Source organism: Mesocricetus auratus, unplaced genomic scaffold (assembly GCF_017639785.1).
Source record: "Mesocricetus auratus isolate SY011 unplaced genomic scaffold, BCM_Maur_2.0 Super-Scaffold_100018, whole genome shotgun sequence".
NCBI classification, from domain to species: Eukaryota; Metazoa; Chordata; class Mammalia; order Rodentia; family Cricetidae; genus Mesocricetus; species Mesocricetus auratus.
The window spans coordinates 23116396-23133401 of NW_024429199.1; the positions used below are offsets into that span (position 1 = coordinate 23116396).

Below are 17006 nucleotides of genomic sequence, written 5' to 3' on the forward strand. Positions count from 1 at the left end.
ATACTCTAGTACCTGAAAGATAAAAGCAGTGGTGGTCAAAATGGATACATACATACATACATATTCCACACACATATATATAAATATACACATACATGAACATATACATATATACATCAAAACACATGTACGCATATAAATATAGACTTTCACTATAATTTTCTTGACGAAAATCATATTTTCCCTTGAAACAATTATATGGAATTTATGTATTCCATAATCTTTACTATAAACAACTTGACCACAGTCTATTACATGGTGTGAAGAATATTTAGGAGCAACATTACTTATTCTCTGAGTCCTAGGTGATGCATGTTTGTCAGAGACCATGGAAATATATAGCATATAGCAACTGATAATTCATATGTCAACCAACCAGAGGAATGATTCTGATGGAGGTTAATTCTATCCAGGCAAGGCCTTTGAGATCATCCACTCTGGAAACTGCTGTTGACTTTTTAAAGGCAATTTGATGTCTCCACAATACCTGAATGTTTTGTGTAATCTCATGTGATGTGTATGTGTAATCTCATAATTGCATCTCAATCATATAGGCACATATATTTGTGAGTGTCAGGAGGTTTAGTTTTCATTTATCTACATAGTTTTGATATATAGACTATATACTGGGACATGCTTCATAACTGGATCTATTTGTCCCACAAAGACTGTAGACACTTAAACCCCTGCCTTGTTGTTTTTCTCAGACTAACATTACACAATTGGCTCACTTTCACCTCAAAGCAAGTTCAAACGAAGGTTTTTTGTAAATATATCATGAGTTTAAAACTTTAGAGCTGTACACAAGGTCACAGCTGCAGATGTCCAACCAAGGTTACTACACAAAGCACCCTAAGAAAAGCATGCCAATTCTTTGCTTTCCAAGTCTATTAATAATAGACCTATGTCTCAAAGTTTACCTTAGTGGGCACTGTACCTCACCCTGTGGTCACAGTCTTACCCTGTAACCATGAACCCTTGTGTTGCCATGGCAATGGCTTAGCTCTTGATCACCCTAGGAATGTGCTTTTGGACAATGAAAGGCAACTCCTGTAACTTTTTTTTTATCACTTCAAGACTCCTGTAAGGAGAAGAGTTTTTAGGTTAGAGGGGAAGAAGCTAGAGAATGTAGAAGTGGAATCGGAGAATTAGAATAGAAAAATAAGAATAAAGAGACTGAATCAGAAAAGCAGTAGTTAGAGATTCATTCACCCTCAGACATCCTGAGTCTGGTCAGAGATGAAGCATAATTCATGACTCTACGAAATCAGATGGGGCATTCAGTCTCTCCAGTGATGTTCTGCTGTGAATCTGTTGTGATTCCCAACTACACCAACAATCTACTCAAGAAACAAGTTGGTGGCTGAGGAATTCTCCCTCAAGATTCTGCCAGTGACAATCATTTTGATGGCTTTTCGAAACCACGGATAAAAGAAAGCATAAATCAAAGGGTTCATGGCAGAGTTGTAGTAAGCAATCCAAATTAATATTTCATACACATACGTGGGTGTGATGAACCCTAGGAAGGCATCAATGATGGAGTCAATGAAGTATGGAGTCCATGAGAGGAGAAAGGCTGCCACCGCAATTCCCAGGGTTTTGGCTGCTTTCCTCTCCCTCTTGGCCACCCTGTCCTTGTAGCCATCTGATGCCCTGGCAGTCTGATCACCCATTCTCTCAATCTTCTGAGCCTGTTGTTTAGCAATGAGGAAAATCTTAGAGTAGACAGTTATCATGACAAGTGTGGGGATAAAAAATAGTAGAAAATTGACAAAGACCCAGCTCTGATTCACTGCGATTTGACAGCCACCCACACAGGTGAGGGCACTCACTAGATCCTCCAGCCCAGCTTCATTTGCCCCTGTGTAAAGGAGGGAGAAGCTGTAGATGATGGACAGGAGCCAGGAGAAGGTGATGCACTTGCCAGAAACAGATGCAGTGAACCTGGTGGGGTAGAGCAGGGGGTCACTGACAGCAATGTATCTATCAACAGAGATGAAACACAAGTGGAAGAAAGAACAATAACAGAATGATCCATCAAAGCAAGAGTGAAATTTACAGTAGCTGTCCCCAAAGTACCAGCAGCTCTCCACAGACCTCACTGTGCTGAAGGGCATCACAGTCAGTCCCACCAAGAAGTCAGCACAGGCCAGGGAAGCCACAAGAAAGTTGGCAGGAGAGTGCAGCTGCCTGAAATGAAGAATTGACATCATCACCAGGAGGTTTCCACACACAGCCAGCACAGCCCCAAAGCCAAAGACTGCATAGAGGATGAGGCGAGGGCCTGGGGAGTATGAGTTTCTGACACAGGATCCGTTCAGGTTCTCATAGCACAGCTGGACAGATGTGGCAGAGAATCGATCTCTGCTGACAATGCTGCCCTGATCCCAGAGAAAATTGTCATCTTCTGTAGCCATGTAAGCTATTCCAAAAATCCTAAGGAAAAAAATACAAAATGTTAATTGCTAATGGATTTTCATTTCCTAAAATTATTTGCCTCCTATTACACAGTAATGTTCCTTAAACAACATGAATGTTCTTTAAGTCTATTTTAATTTTTTCCTGCTTAATCTATTTCTTCACATCTCAAAAGCAACTGTCTATGCTGTGACACACATCCAATACTCACCTTTTCTTAGCATTCTCATTCTTATTGACTAACCTATGGTAATACCCCAAGCACTTTTTACTCTCAGGAAAGCAGCCTAACAATGGTAAATACAGGTGTCCCTAGGACTGAATCCCCATGGTGCAAGGTGAGGTAAGTGAGAGTTTGTCATTAAGTAGGCTGTTTGTGCCACAACCAAATGTATGCCCTGCTAATTTGCTAGTGACAACTGCCCTTTCTATAAATTGTGTGAATAGTGGTTTCTGCTGCAGTAGAACTTGTCCCATAATTTGAAACTTTGTTCATTCATTAAAAATTATCTTTCCTCTTCTTGAGAAATTTTATCAATGACCCTTATATGAAAGTGATAAAAATTCTTGGAAAGAAGTTCTTTTTCCCATCAGATCTAGGTCAATTAAGAGGTAAAGTCATGAGAACAACTTTTCTCCAGTTTCAATTTAATATTTTTGTTTTGTAAAAGTGTGGTTGTGGACTACAATTATATGATCATGGAAGAAAGCAAGGAGGCTTTTATAACAAACAGGAATTTTTTTCTGTGTTCTTTGATTTAACTGAATAATTAAAACTCGAAGGTGGAAGGAATCTTCAGATTGTGTGGTCCTAATGAGTCATTCTAATTTTCTTTGGAAATGTTTCTCCCCACACAATACTATTACATAATCTGCCTAAGCTCTGAAAAGTTTCTGCTATTGAATGCCTCATTGATGGTACTGGGTTTTTTTGTTTGTTTTGTTTTGTTTTGTTTTATTATTGACCTGTAAATTATGCTTTAAATAGTTCACATTAAAATCTGTCTAGAGATTTTTTAAAACAATTTTTGCTTCATCAAAACATAAGAGTGTGAACCTCCCCTGTAGTTCAATGGGAGTCAACATAGCATTGTTTATTTTCATAGTAATGATATCAAAGTATTAACAATAATAATATACAAAATAGTTATTTTTCATATTTGTCTACTGTAACAACAAAAGGGTAATACATCTTGAATTACATTTTTTGTTGTTTTTCAACACAGGGTTTCTCTGTATTGTTTTGGGGGCTGTCCTGGAACTCCCTCTGTTGACCAGGCTGACCTCGAACTCACAGAGATCTGCCTACCTCTGCCTCCCTAGTGCTGGGATTAAAGGCATGCACCACCAATGCCCAGCTATTTGAATGACATTTATGGTTCTATTAAAAATAAAACCATACTTCCCAGGCATGGAGTTGTTCAGTAAACAAAGTGCTTGCAGTACACATGTAGTGATGGGAGTTTGGATCCTCAGAACCCTTGTAAATGTCAAGTAGACATTTTTGCCCGCTTGGAATTCCAGTGTTCAAAAGGAAGGGACCGTTGATTCCCATAGCAAGTGGGCAAGCTATAGGTTCAAGTGAGAGGCCTTACCTCAAATGATGAGGGGTGAGAAACTGGAAAAGACTGCCAATGCCACCTACAGACTACCACATTCATGTGCACGCATGTGGACTTTAATACACATGCTATATAATGATAATTTTTTCACTTCTCTGTTTAATTCTAAGCTGTCCATTTTATTACTGGAGATATTTTGCCTTTACTTTATAACTTTAGGAGCATATATTTAGTTTAGTTTTTTTACCTGTTTTTTTATTTAAATTAGAAACAAGCTTGTTTCACATGTCATTCCCAGCTCCCTCTCACTCCCATCCTCCCCAGCTCCCACAACCCTCCCAACCCCCTACCCAATACCAACTCCACTCTGCAGAGAGGGTGAGGCCCTTCACGGGAGATCTCCAAAGTCTGTCATATCATTCCCTCCCCTATGTGACTAGGCTGAGAGAGCATTCCTCCATGTAGTATGGGCTCCCAAAGTCCACTTGGATGCCAGGAATAAATACTGATCTATTGCCTTGGCACCAAAGAATGCCGAGACCGCCTCACTGACACCTACATTCAGGGGGTCTGGATCAGTCCCATGCTGACCTCTCAGCTATCAGTCTGGGTTCAAGTCACCTGTTTCTCTGGGTTTCACCAGCCTGGACTTGACCCCTTTGCTTATTTATCCTCCCTCTCTGCAAGTGGTTTCCCGGAGTTAAGTTTAGTGTTTAGCTGTTGGTGTCTGCCTCTGTATCCATCAGTCACTTGATGGAGGCTCTAGGATGGCATACAAGGCAGCCATCAGTCACATTCGGGGAATGGCATTTAGGGTAGCCTTTCCACTATTGCTTAGTTTGCCAGTTGGTGTCATCCTTGTAGATCTCTGGAAATCTCATTAGTGCCATATCTCTCCTCAGACCTATAGTGGCTCCCTCTATTACAGTATCTCTCACTTTACTCTCCTCTGTTCTCCCAAATAAGCTTCTTGCTCCCCCATGTCCTCCTCTCCCCTTCTCTTTAACCTCTCTCTTTCTCCCAGCTCCCTCTCACCTCCCCCCTTGTTCCCATTCCCCTCAGGAGATCCTTTCCCATTCCCCTTCTCGGGGGTACCATGCATATCTCTCTTACAGTCCTCTCTGTTTCCCAGACTCTCTAGAGGTGGGATTGTAGGCTGGCACTCTCCTGTTTCATGTCTAAAATCCATATATGAGTGAGTACATACCGTGTTTGTCATTTTGTGACTGTGTTACCTCACTTAGGATGGTTTCTTCTAGTGTCATCCATTTGCCTGCAAATCTCAGGATTTCATTGTTTTTTCTTTCTGCAGAGCAATACTCTATTGGGTAAATGTACCACATTTTCTTTATCCACTCTTCAGTTGAGGGGCATTTAGGTTGCTTCCAGGTTCTGGATATTACAAATAATGCTGCTATATACATAGTGAAACAGATGTCCTTCCTGTATGAATATGCATCTTTTGGGTATATGCCTAAGATGGAATTTCTGGAACTTGTGATAGACTGATTCCCATTTTCCTGAGGAATCTCCACACTGATTTCCAAAGTGGGTGTATGAGTTGGCACTCCCACCAGCAGTGGAGGAGGATTCCCCTCTCCCCACATCCTCTCCAGCATAAACTGTCATTGGTGTATTTGATTTTAGCCATTCTTACAAGGGTGAGATGGTATCTCAGAGTTGTTTGATTTGCATTTCCCTGATGGCTAGGGATGTTGAGCACTTTCTTAAGTACCTCTCAGCCACTTTAGACTCCTCTATTGAGATTTCTCTATTTAGTTCTTTACCCCACTTTTAATGATATTTTGATGTTTTGGAGACTTGTTTCTTGCGTTCTTTGTAAATTTTGGAGAGCAACCTGCCATGCCTACTGCGCAGCTTGTGTCCCAGAATGTGTGGAGGGTGTCGGGATTGATGACACAGAGACCTGTGTCGGTGGTGCAAAGAAAACTTCAAGAAGGCTTCCAGAATGTTCCTCAAGAAGGCTCTACTTTATTCCTACTCTGGATGGTTATATATACCCTGACACCAGAGGCAGTGGTGGGTGGGTCAGGAAGAGGCGGTTAGTCTTTGGAAAAGTTCAAGATTAGGGTGTTCCTGTGGGTGAGCCCTTATCAGGAGCTTATTGCTCAGAGCACCATATTGTTTTTAGTAAACATGTTTTTAGTAAACATTGTCTTACAGCTGCCTGCTCCCAGGCTGATGGGGAAGTGGGCCTCTGGCCAAGGTCTGTTGTTCCCATAATTCCCTTTTTTTATTTTCTAATGAGGCACTCCTGTCTTAGGTCAAGTAGGGTCACCCACGCTTACCCGTCTTTTTTAACCTTTTTAGTTCAAGGATTGGCTGGAGTTGTTCTGTTACAGAGATTTTAATTAAGGAAGTTTCATTTCAACACACTAATCATGATCTAGGGAAAAAGGATTACCAAAAGACGTATGTATGTTCTGAATGTATGGTGTGGCCACACTGGTATATATGAAATGTGACTGTGAATGCGTGAGTGTGAACTGCTTATATGATTAAAAGGATACTTAAATCCCTTCAAAATAGTTAAAAAGCTACCTAAATTGCTTTAGATATAGCCAAAAAGGACATCCAGCCAGTTGGTTAATGTCTTAACAGAAAAGGTATAAGATTAAGACTTCAGAGCCAGTCGATTTTTTCAGGGAACTGCCACTTGGTCCGAACCCACCCCCAAAGGTGTCTGTGTAGATGAAAATGAGGCCTTGTCAGCTAGTGAGAGCTCTACCAGTTAGATTGGAAAAGTCTGCTCACAGACTTCAAAAAATTTTCACAAGTTATTTGGGACATAGTATAGTTTACAATCCTTGAATGATTCTCAAAAGTTTTTGGGAAATACTTAATGGTTATGTCCTTTTTAAAGGGCATCTACTAGTAATTTAGATATAGATCCTAATTCACCTAGATAGTTAACTAAGGAGGGTAGACAAATCCTTCTACTGTTATAGTCCAACATCAACAGATGTTAGCAGTTTAAACAAAAATTTTAAAAAATAAAAAAGGGAGAGTAATGTCCCCTGTGCCCACATGACTCATTAAATAATACACTCCTCATTTAAAATTTTTTAAAATGTGAATTCCAGTGAGCAATCTACTTCAGACAGATTCTGGCATGATGGAACTTGAGCGACTTTTGCTCAGATCAAATGAAGACATTCATGCACTAGACAGTGGAGAGGACCCGATTCTGCCCTAATTTGGGATCAAGGGCGTGTTTGTGTTTGGTTGCAGGAAAAGAAAAAAGTTTGGCAGCTGTCAGAACATTTGGTGAGATGCATGGAGCAGAGAACAACTGAACCTGAGACCATGGGAGCCTACCTAAGCCAGTTCGAGTGAGATCTCCTAAATCAGTGTTCCTGACTCTTGATATCATCGAATCTATAGCCTGAGAAAGAAAGAAAACAGTCGGTTTGAGATTTTCAGTTTCTCAACAGGCCTGCTACATCAACATCCTGGACCTATGAGTTTTCATCCCGAAGCCAACAGAGAACTGGAAGATTAACAGTCTGCCCTTGACACACCTTGAAACAACAGAATTAATTTTGCCAGTTTTTCCCTTTGGGGAAAAAATGACACATTTGGACACTGGTATGGATCATGATGAGTAGCAAAGCCCCTTTTCAGTATTTGAACAGGACATGACCACTTGAAGTATCAGCCTTAGTGGTTTCTGTTGCTGGAACCGCGCCTATGCCAGTGTGTTTTTCTGGAGAAATGCAACTTGTCCTAATGCAGCAAAAAGGAGACTTTGGCTTCATGGCCGCTGTTGTGGCAGCCATCGCCATATTGGCCACTGCAGCTGCCGTGGCCAGAATTGCCGTTGCCCAATTTTCTGCCAAAGCAGAGACTGTTAGCAGCCTTGCTGGTAGAGTTAGCAAAGCCCTGTCCACCCAGAGTGCGCTCAATTAGCATATTCAGCTGAGGCTGCTGACGTTAAATCAACAAGCTGCATCATTACAGGAACAAATTGGTGCTCTGTGGATAGTGCAACAAGCCTCTTGTTCACATTTCATCATGCTACATGTGTAACATCAATGAGTATACCTAATGTATCTGTGCAAGTGCTCCTTCTAAATGCTTTCCTGAGTGGATCTTGGGACGATTTTAAACTTTATCACAGTTTTGACCATCAAATTGTAACTGTAAATCACATGCGGGTTACCCTTGTAACAGAGGAAGGCTGGTAGAATGTTATGGCCCAGATGGGGAATGGGTATGGCAATGGAGAGGTGCTACATCAATGGGGGTCCTGGGAATAGTGTCAGAGGCAGTAGACATTCTGGCCTTATGCCGAGTTCAAACGTGCCTTGCTCCATAGGCAAGAGATCCATCACCAAGTATTGCTCAGCTTAGCCCATGGCAATCCCGGTAGCCATGAAGTCTGGTTATAGATGATTCAAGGATGAGGTTCTCTGATGATGGGCAACCTGTGAGGAAGAGACCTCCCGCCTAAGACAGGGTTTGCCAGGTCCCCCAAAGACAGATAAGCGAGGGTGACCCTACTTGACCTAAGACAGGAGTGCCTCCTTAGAAAATAAAAAAGGGAATTGTGGGATTGTGGGAACAATAGACCTTGGCCAGAGGCCCACTTCCCCATCAGCCTGGGAGCAGGCAGCTGTAAGACAATGTTTACTAAAAACATGTTTACTAAAAACAATATGGTGCTCTGAGCAATAAGCTCCTGATAAGGGCTCACCCACAGGAACACCCTAATCTTGAACTTTTCCAAAGACTAACCACTTCTTCCTGACCCACCCACTGCCACCTCTGGTGTCAGGGTATATATAACCATCCAGAGTAGGAATAAAGTAGAGCCTTCTTGAGGAACATTCTGGAAGCCTTCTTGAAGTTTTCTTTGCACCACCGACACAGGTCTCTGTGTCATCAATCCCGACACCCTCCACACATTCTCGGACATAGGCTGCACAGCAGGCACAGCAGCAACCCTCTGTCAGATGTGGAGTTAGTGAATATATTTTCATTCTGTGGGCTGCCTTTTTGTCTTGTTGACTGTGTCCTTTCCCTTACAGAAGCTTCTCAGTTTCAGGAGGTCCAATTTATTAATTGTCGATCTTAGTGTCTGTGGTACTGGTGCTATGTTCATGAAGCAGTCTCCTGTGCCAATTCGTTCAAGGGTGCCTCTCACTTTCTCTTCTAAGAGTTTCAGTGTGTCTGGATTTATGTTGAGGTCTTTGATCAATATGGACTTAAGTTTTGTGCATGGCAATAGACATGGATCTATCTGCAGTCTTCTACATGCCGATAACCAGTTATGCCAGCAACATTTGTTGAAGTTGCTATCTTTTTTCCATTGTATAATTTAGCTTCTTTGTCAAAAATCAAGTGTTCATAGGTGTGTAGGTTTATATCCGGGCTTTCAATTCAATTACATTGGTATACCTGTCTACTTGTTTGCCAATACCAAACTGTTTTCAAGACTAGCTTGATAACAGAGCTTGAAGTCAGGGATGGTGAGGCCTCTGAAAGATCCTTTATGGTTCAGGGATGTTTTGACTATCCTGGGTCTTTTGATTTTGCATATAAAGTTGATTATTGTTCTTTCAAGGTTTGTGATGAATTGTGCCGGTATTTTGATGGGAATTGTCTTGAATCTGTAGATTGCTTTTGGCAAGATTTTCATTTTTACTATGTTGATCCTACCTATCCAAGAGCATGGGAGGTCTTTCCATTTTCTGGTATCTTCTTTAATTTCTTTCTTTAAAGACTCAAAGTTCTTGTTATACAGATCTTTCACTTGTTTGGTTACAGTTATCCATAAATATTTAATGTTGTTTGGGGTTATTGTAAATGGTGATGTTTCTCTGATTTCTTTCTCAGCCCCTGTATCATCTGTATATAGTAGGGCTACTGATTTTTTAAAGTTAGTCTTGTATCCTGCCACTTCACTGAAGGTGTTTATCAGCTGTAGAAGTTCCCGTGTGGAGTTTTTCTGGTCACTTACATAAACTATCATATCATCGGCAAATAGTCAAAGTTTGATTTCTTCCTTTCCAATTGGTATCCCCTTGATCTCCTTTTGTTGTCTCATTGCTCTAGCTACAAAGACAAGTGATATATTGAAGAGATATGGACATAGTTGACAGCTTTGTCTTATTCCTGATTTTAGAGGAATGGTGTTGAGTTTTTCTCTATTTAGTTTGATGTTAGCTATTGGTTTACTGTAATTTGCTTTTATTATATTCAGGTATGTTTCTGTTATCCCTGATCTCTCCAGGGCCTTTATCATGAAGGGGTATTGGATTTTTGTCAAAGGCTTTTTCAGCATCAAGTGAGATAATCATATGATTTTTCTTTTGCACTTTTTTTATATGGTGAATTACATTGATAGATTTTCATATGTTGAACCATCCCTGCATCCCTAGGATGAAGCCTACCTGATCATGGTGGATGATTTTGCTGATGTGTTCTTGGGTCAGATTTGCTAGTATTTTATTGAGGATTTTTGCAGCAATGTTCATGAGGGATATTGGATTGTAGTTCTTTTTCTTAGTTGTGTGTTTGTGTGACTTGGGTACCAAAGTAATTGTAGCCTTGTAAAAAGAGTTTGGCAACAAACCTCCTGCTTCTATTGTGTGGAACATTTTGAGGAGTATTGGAATTAGCTCTTCTTTGAATTTCTGGTAGAATTCTGCACTAAAGCCATCTGGGACTGGGTTTTATTGTTGTTGTTTGGATGGGAGAATTTTATGACTGCTTCTATTTCATTGGGGGTTATAGGTCTGTTTAAATTGTTTATCTGTTCTTGATTTGATTTTGGTAAGCCACATCTTCCCAGAAGATTGTCAATTTCCTTTAAATTTTCCAATTTTGTGGAGAATAGGTTTTCAAAATATAACCTGAAGCTTCTTTGGATTTCCTCAGTGCCTATTGTTGTGTCCCCCTTTTCATTCCTGATTTTGTTCATTTCTGTATTCTCTCTCTGCCTTTTGCTTAGTTTGGATAAAGGTTTGTCTATCTTGTTGATTTTCTCAAAGAACCAACTCTTTGTTACATTGATTCTTTGTATTGTTTTCTTTGTTTCTACTTTATTGATTTCAGCCCTCAATTTGATTATTATCTGGCATCTACTGCTCCTGGGTGAGTGTGCTTCCTTTTGTTTTAGAGGATTCAGTTGTGCTGTTAATTCTCTAGTGTGACTATTCTCCAGTTTCTTCATATGAGCACTTAGTGCTATGAACTTTCCTCTTAGCACTGCTTTCAAAATGTTTGGGTATGTTGTGTCTTTATTTTCATTGAATTCTAGAAAGTCTTTAATTTCTTTCTTTCTTCATTGACCCAGGAATGGTGCAATTGCCTATTGTTCGATTTCCATTAGTTTGTAGGCTTTCAGCAATTTGTGTTGTTGTTGAAAGAACTTTAAAGCATGGTGGTCTGATAAGATACAGAGGATTATTCTAATTTTTTTTTGTACCTGTTGAGGTTTGGTATATTGCCAAGAATGTGGTCAATTTTAGAGAATGTCCCATGTGGCACTGAGAAGAAGATACATTCCCTTTTGTTTGGGTAGAATGTTCTGTAGATGTCTGTTAAACCCAATTGGGTCATAACTTCTGTTAGTTCTCTTATTTCCTTGTTAAGTTTCTGTCCGGTTGACCAGTCTAGTAGTGAGAGTGGTGTGTTGAAGTTTCCCACTATAAGTGTGTGAGGTCTTATGTGTGATTTGAGTTTTAGTAATGTTTCTTGTATGAACGTGGGTGTCTTTGTATTTTGGGCATAGGTGTTCATAATTGAGTCCATCCTGATGGATTTTTCCTGTGAGTATGAATAACCTTCTTCAGCTCTTTTGATTGATTTTAGTTTGAAGTCTAATTTGTTTGATACTAGGATAGCTACACCAGCTTGTTTCTTGGGACAATTGGATTGGAAAATCTTATCCCAATCTTTTATTCTGAGGTAATGTCTGTCTTCGAAGTTGAGGTGTAGCAGAAAGATGGATTCTGTCTCAATATGCTTTCTGTTAGCCTGTGTCTTTTTATAGTCAGGAAGATTAGTTTTCATTTATCTACATAGTTTTGATATATAGACCATATAATGGGAAATGCTTCATAACTGGATCTAATTGTCCCACAAGGACTATAGACACTTAAACCCCTGCCTTGTTGTTTTTCTCAGACTAACTTCACACAATTGGCTCACTTTCACCTCAAAGCAAGTTCAAACTGAAGGTTTTATGTAAATATATCATAAGTTTAAAACTTTAGAGCTGTGCACTAGGTCACAGCTGCAGATGTCCAACCAAGGTTACTACACAAAGCACCCTAAGAAAAGCATGCCAATTCTTTGCTTTCCAAGTCTATTAACAATAGACCTATGTCTCAAAGTTTACCTCAGTGGGCACTGTACCTCACCCTGTGGTCACAGTCTTACCCTGTAACCATGAACCCTTGTGTTGCCATGGCAATGGCTTAGCTCCTGATCACCCTAGGAATGTGCTTTTGGACAATGAAAGGCAACTCTTGTACCTTTTTTTTTTATCACTTCAAGGCTCCTGTAAGGAGACGACTTTTTAGGTTAGAGGGGAAGAAGCTAGAGAATGTAGAAGTGAGATGGGAGAATTAGAATAGAAAAATAAGAATAAAGAGACTGAATCAGAAAAGCAGTAGTTAGAGATTCATTCACCCTCAGACATCATGAGTCCTTATGGACTGTTGCTCCCTTCTGAACCCTGAAAGGGCATTGAGGCTGGGCAACAAAGACTCTCATTACATGTTCACATCTGATTATGATGACATTAGACATGAGGCTTGTTCTCTTCTGACATAAGTACATTAAAAAACAAAGGAATATCCTTACCTGCTCCACCAGATTATGAAGAGTGAATGAGCTGTTGTTATTAAAACAATCCACAGCACAGAATAAACAACCCATGAAATTACATGCAAACTAAAGTTCTCCCTATGATGTATGCTTCCAGTTCCAGAGTCAGTGTGCTTGTTACTTATTGTAGTTATTTAGAAACTACAATAGAATCTAGACCTTCTGGCCATAGAAGACACTATCAATGTCATATATAGATTACAAAATAGTCTCTGTGTAGTCCCATTTTAAGCTTTACTCTGTATTTGGAATTGGAATGATTGTTGCCTGGAAAAATTTTCCAAATTCTTTTGTATTTATATATGCCTACAATAAACCACCTTGCACCAAACCCCCTGAAGTTTGATCCAGGTAGACAAAGTCAATCTGAACTAAGTTTTTATTCTCACCACTTCATTTTTTTCAGCATGATATAACACCTGCAGGGATGGCATCTGTTGTGATAAAGCACAAGACCAAAGAGGCTTTGGGAGGAAGTGGTTTATTTCAGTGTTTATTATTTCACACAATATTGCACTACCAGGTAACCACTCATCACTGAGGGAAACGAGGGGAGGAAATCAAACAGGGCATGAACCTGGAGGCAGGAGCTGAGGCAGAAGCTATGGAAGAGTGTTCCTTACTGGCTATCTCAGCATGGTTTGCTCAACACCTTTGTTATAGAACTCAGGACCACCACCCCAGGTATGATACCACTCACAATGGGTTGGGTCCTCCCACATCGATCACTAATTAAGAAAATGCTCTTCAGAGAGCCCATATGGAGGCATTTTCTCAAATGAGTTTCCATCCTTGCAGAAAACTCTAGACATAAAATGTACGTAACACAAAGGTCTCCTAAAAAATGTATTGCTTCTTTGAGTATACTTAATTGCTTCTTTGAGTGTTACTTTTGAATGCAGACATTTACAGTATGCACCAGCTACTCTAAAGCTTTTGTTTATGTACACTGTCACTTAAGTAAAGAAGGGATCCTGCTCTATAGCTGCAGGATAAGCCACTCATTGAAACAACTGAAGTCAAAAGAAACTGATGATGTTTATTATCTGAACTGGAGATATGAACAGAGAACACTAAGGAATCTGAGGAGCCTTTAGTCATCTGTCAATCACACAAAGACAAACTTCCTTAAAGACATTAAAATAAGAAGTACGGCAAATGTGGTAACCTAACACTGTAGTAACAACATGCAGGAAGCAGAGGCAGGTGGATTGCCAGGAATTACAACTCAATATAGGTTACTTTGAGCTACAGAGAAATTGTCTCAAATAAAAATCAGATATAGTATCATCTCTAAGGGAAATATTTACCAATATAAAATATATATGATAATAAAAGACAGCAATTACTAATAATAAATATGCATGGTGCATGTCAACAGAGAAATTAGAAAAAATGACAAACAATAAGGTTTAGATATGTATCCTTAACTTTGGTAAATACAGAAGGTTCATATTCTTTCTTTATTTTTCTATTACATATATATAATATATATGGGTATTTTGCCTGCATGTATGTCTGTGCACAATGTTATAGATGGAATTAAAGTTACAAAGGGCTATGAGCTGCCTTGGGGTGCCCTCTGAAAGAGCAGTCAGTGCTCTTACCTGCAAGTTGTCATTCCAGCACCAAGGCTTAGAGTTTTATAATTTCTTGTCTGAAAAATACTAACTAAAATAGAGTATGGAGTTTGTTTATTCCACTACTGTACACTGCCCTATAATTCACTATTGAAAGAGTCATCTGTAAAACATCTAGTTGGCGGTATCCATGATAAATTTTATGACAAATTCAAATTTGGGGCTGGGTGTTAGAAATACATTTCTGGATCCTAACAAAAATATGTTTTCCAAGCTCAAAGTGACTGTACAGTTTGCATTTATCTTAGTGTTATCGTCTTGTGAACACATTAGCAATTTGACTCTTGTGTATACATTTGAGAACTTCTACAAATCTACAGAAATTTTCCAAGATAACTGAAGGATCAGCAGACTATATACCACATTTAATAAAGAATAACAATATTTGAATCCTTTATGTAAACAAATAACTTGTAAGGCTATTGAACTGTGATCATTCTTTCTGCGCTTGTAGCCTAGAAAGCAGGTCACTGAGCAGATGGTACTATTTGTGACACCGCTTTTCTTTCCTATGTAAACAACTGGGAAGATGAGAGAAGATACATGAACGTCTTTTTTTTCTTGACGTCAAAAATCACATTTTTAAAACTATAAATCTGGGCTTCAGTGATAGAGAGCCACAATCAGCCATTCTCTGAGGAAGGGTCTCTTCATTTCATTTGCATTGTTTTAGTAAAATACTACAGAATGGTTGAAAGGTTACATACTCAAAATTGAGACTTCAAAACTTTAAACAAAAGCCAAGAATTAGAATTTTAGAAAGGTAGGAAAGGGGTTACAGGACCAGCAGCACTAAGCAGTACAAGACACAGTGGAAAATGGTTAGAGCCAGGTTCATCTAGTTCCATTATAACTAAGAACTAATTTTACATTTATTGAGGAATATAGAATCTGAATTGAAGTTTTGGTCAGAACTGAAGCATAATTCGTGACTCTACAAAATCAGATGGGGCATTCAGTCTCCCCAGTGATATTCTGATGTGAATCTGTTGTGATTCCCAACTACACCAACAATCTACTCAAGAAACAAGTTGGTGGCTGAGGAATTCTCCCTCAAGATTCTGCCAGTGACAATCATTTTGATGGCTTTTCGAAACCAAGGATAAAAGAAAGCATAAATCAAAGGGTTCATGGCAGAGTTGTAGTAAGCGATCCAAACTAGGATTTCATACACATACGTGGGTGTGATGAACCCTAGGAAGGCATCAATGATGGAGTCAATGAAGTATGGAGTCCATGAGAGGAGAAAGGCTGCCACCGCGATTCCCAGGGTTTTGGCTGCTTTCCTCTCCCTCTTGGCCATCCTGTCCTTGTAGCTGTCTGATGCCCTGGCAGTCTGATCACCCATTCTCTCAATCTTCTGAGCCTGTTGTTTAGCAATGAGGAAAATCTTAGAGTAGATAGTTATCATGACAAGTGTGGGGATAAAGAATAGTAGAAAATTGACAAAGACCCAGTGTTCATTCACTGCAACTTGGCAGCCACCCACACAGGTAAGGGCACTCACTAGATCCTCCAGCCCAGCTTCATTTGCCCCTGTGTAAAAGAGGGAGAAGCTGTAAATGATGGACAGGAGCCAGGAGAAGGCGATGCACTTGCCAGAAACAGATGCAGTGAACCTGGTGGGGTAGAGCAGGGGGTCACTGACAGCAATATATCTATCAACAGAGATGAAACACAAGTGGAAGAAAGAACAATAACAGAATGATCCATCAAAGCAAGAATGAAATTTACAGTAGCTGTCCCCAAAGTACCAGCAGCTCTCCACAGACCTCACTGTGCTGAAGGGCATCACAGTCAGTCCCACCAAGAAGTCAGCACAGGCCAGGGAAGCCACCAGAAAGTTTGCAGGAGAGTGCAGCTGCCTGAAATGAAGAATTGACATAATCACCAGGAGGTTTCCACACACAGCCAGCACAGTCCCAGAGCCAAAGACTGCATAGAGGATGAGGCGCGGGCCTGGGGAGTATGGGTTCCTGACACAGGATCCGTTCAGGTTCTCATAGCACAGCTGGACAGATGTGGCAGAGAATAGATCTCTGCTGACAATGCTGTCCTGATCCCAAGGAAAGCTGTTATCATCTGCAGCCATGTAAGCTATTCCAAAAATCCTCTGGGGAAAAAATACAGAATGTGTAATTGCTAATGAATTTTCATTTCCTAAAGTTATTTGCTTCCTCTTACACAGTCAACCTTCCTTATTACATGAATGTTCTTTAACTTTATTTTAATTTTTTCTCTGCTTAACCTATTTCTTCACACCTCAAAAGCAGCAGTCTATGCTGTGATACACATCTAACTCTCACCTTTTATTAGTATTCTCATCCTTATTAAGTAACCTGTGATAATGCCCCCAAGCACTTTTTACTCTCAGGAAAGCAGCCTAACAATGGTAAATACAGGTATCCCTAGGACTGAATCCCCAAGGCGTAAGGTGAGGTAAGTGAGAGTTTGTCATTAAGTATGTTGTTTGGCCACAATGAAATTCACCCCTTTCTAATTTTCTAGTGACAACTTCCCTTTCTGT

General features: G+C 39.9%; 2 protein-coding genes across 2 annotated transcripts; both read right to left on the bottom strand.

The window, feature by feature from the left end:
* Window positions 1–1340: 1340 nt before the first annotated feature.
* Window positions 1341–2417, bottom strand: LOC101824655 (trace amine-associated receptor 7b-like). The gene has a single exon (XM_040728341.1). It carries the CDS (start codon window positions 2415–2417, stop codon window positions 1341–1343), a length of 1077 nt encoding a protein of 358 aa, XP_040584275.1.
* Window positions 2418–15494: 13077 nt separating this feature from the next.
* Window positions 15495–16571, bottom strand: LOC121132897 (trace amine-associated receptor 7b). The gene has a single exon (XM_040728382.1). The coding sequence runs from the start codon at window positions 16569–16571 to the stop codon at window positions 15495–15497; it is 1077 nt and encodes a 358-aa protein (XP_040584316.1).
* Between the last annotated feature and the right edge of the window lie 435 nt (window positions 16572–17006).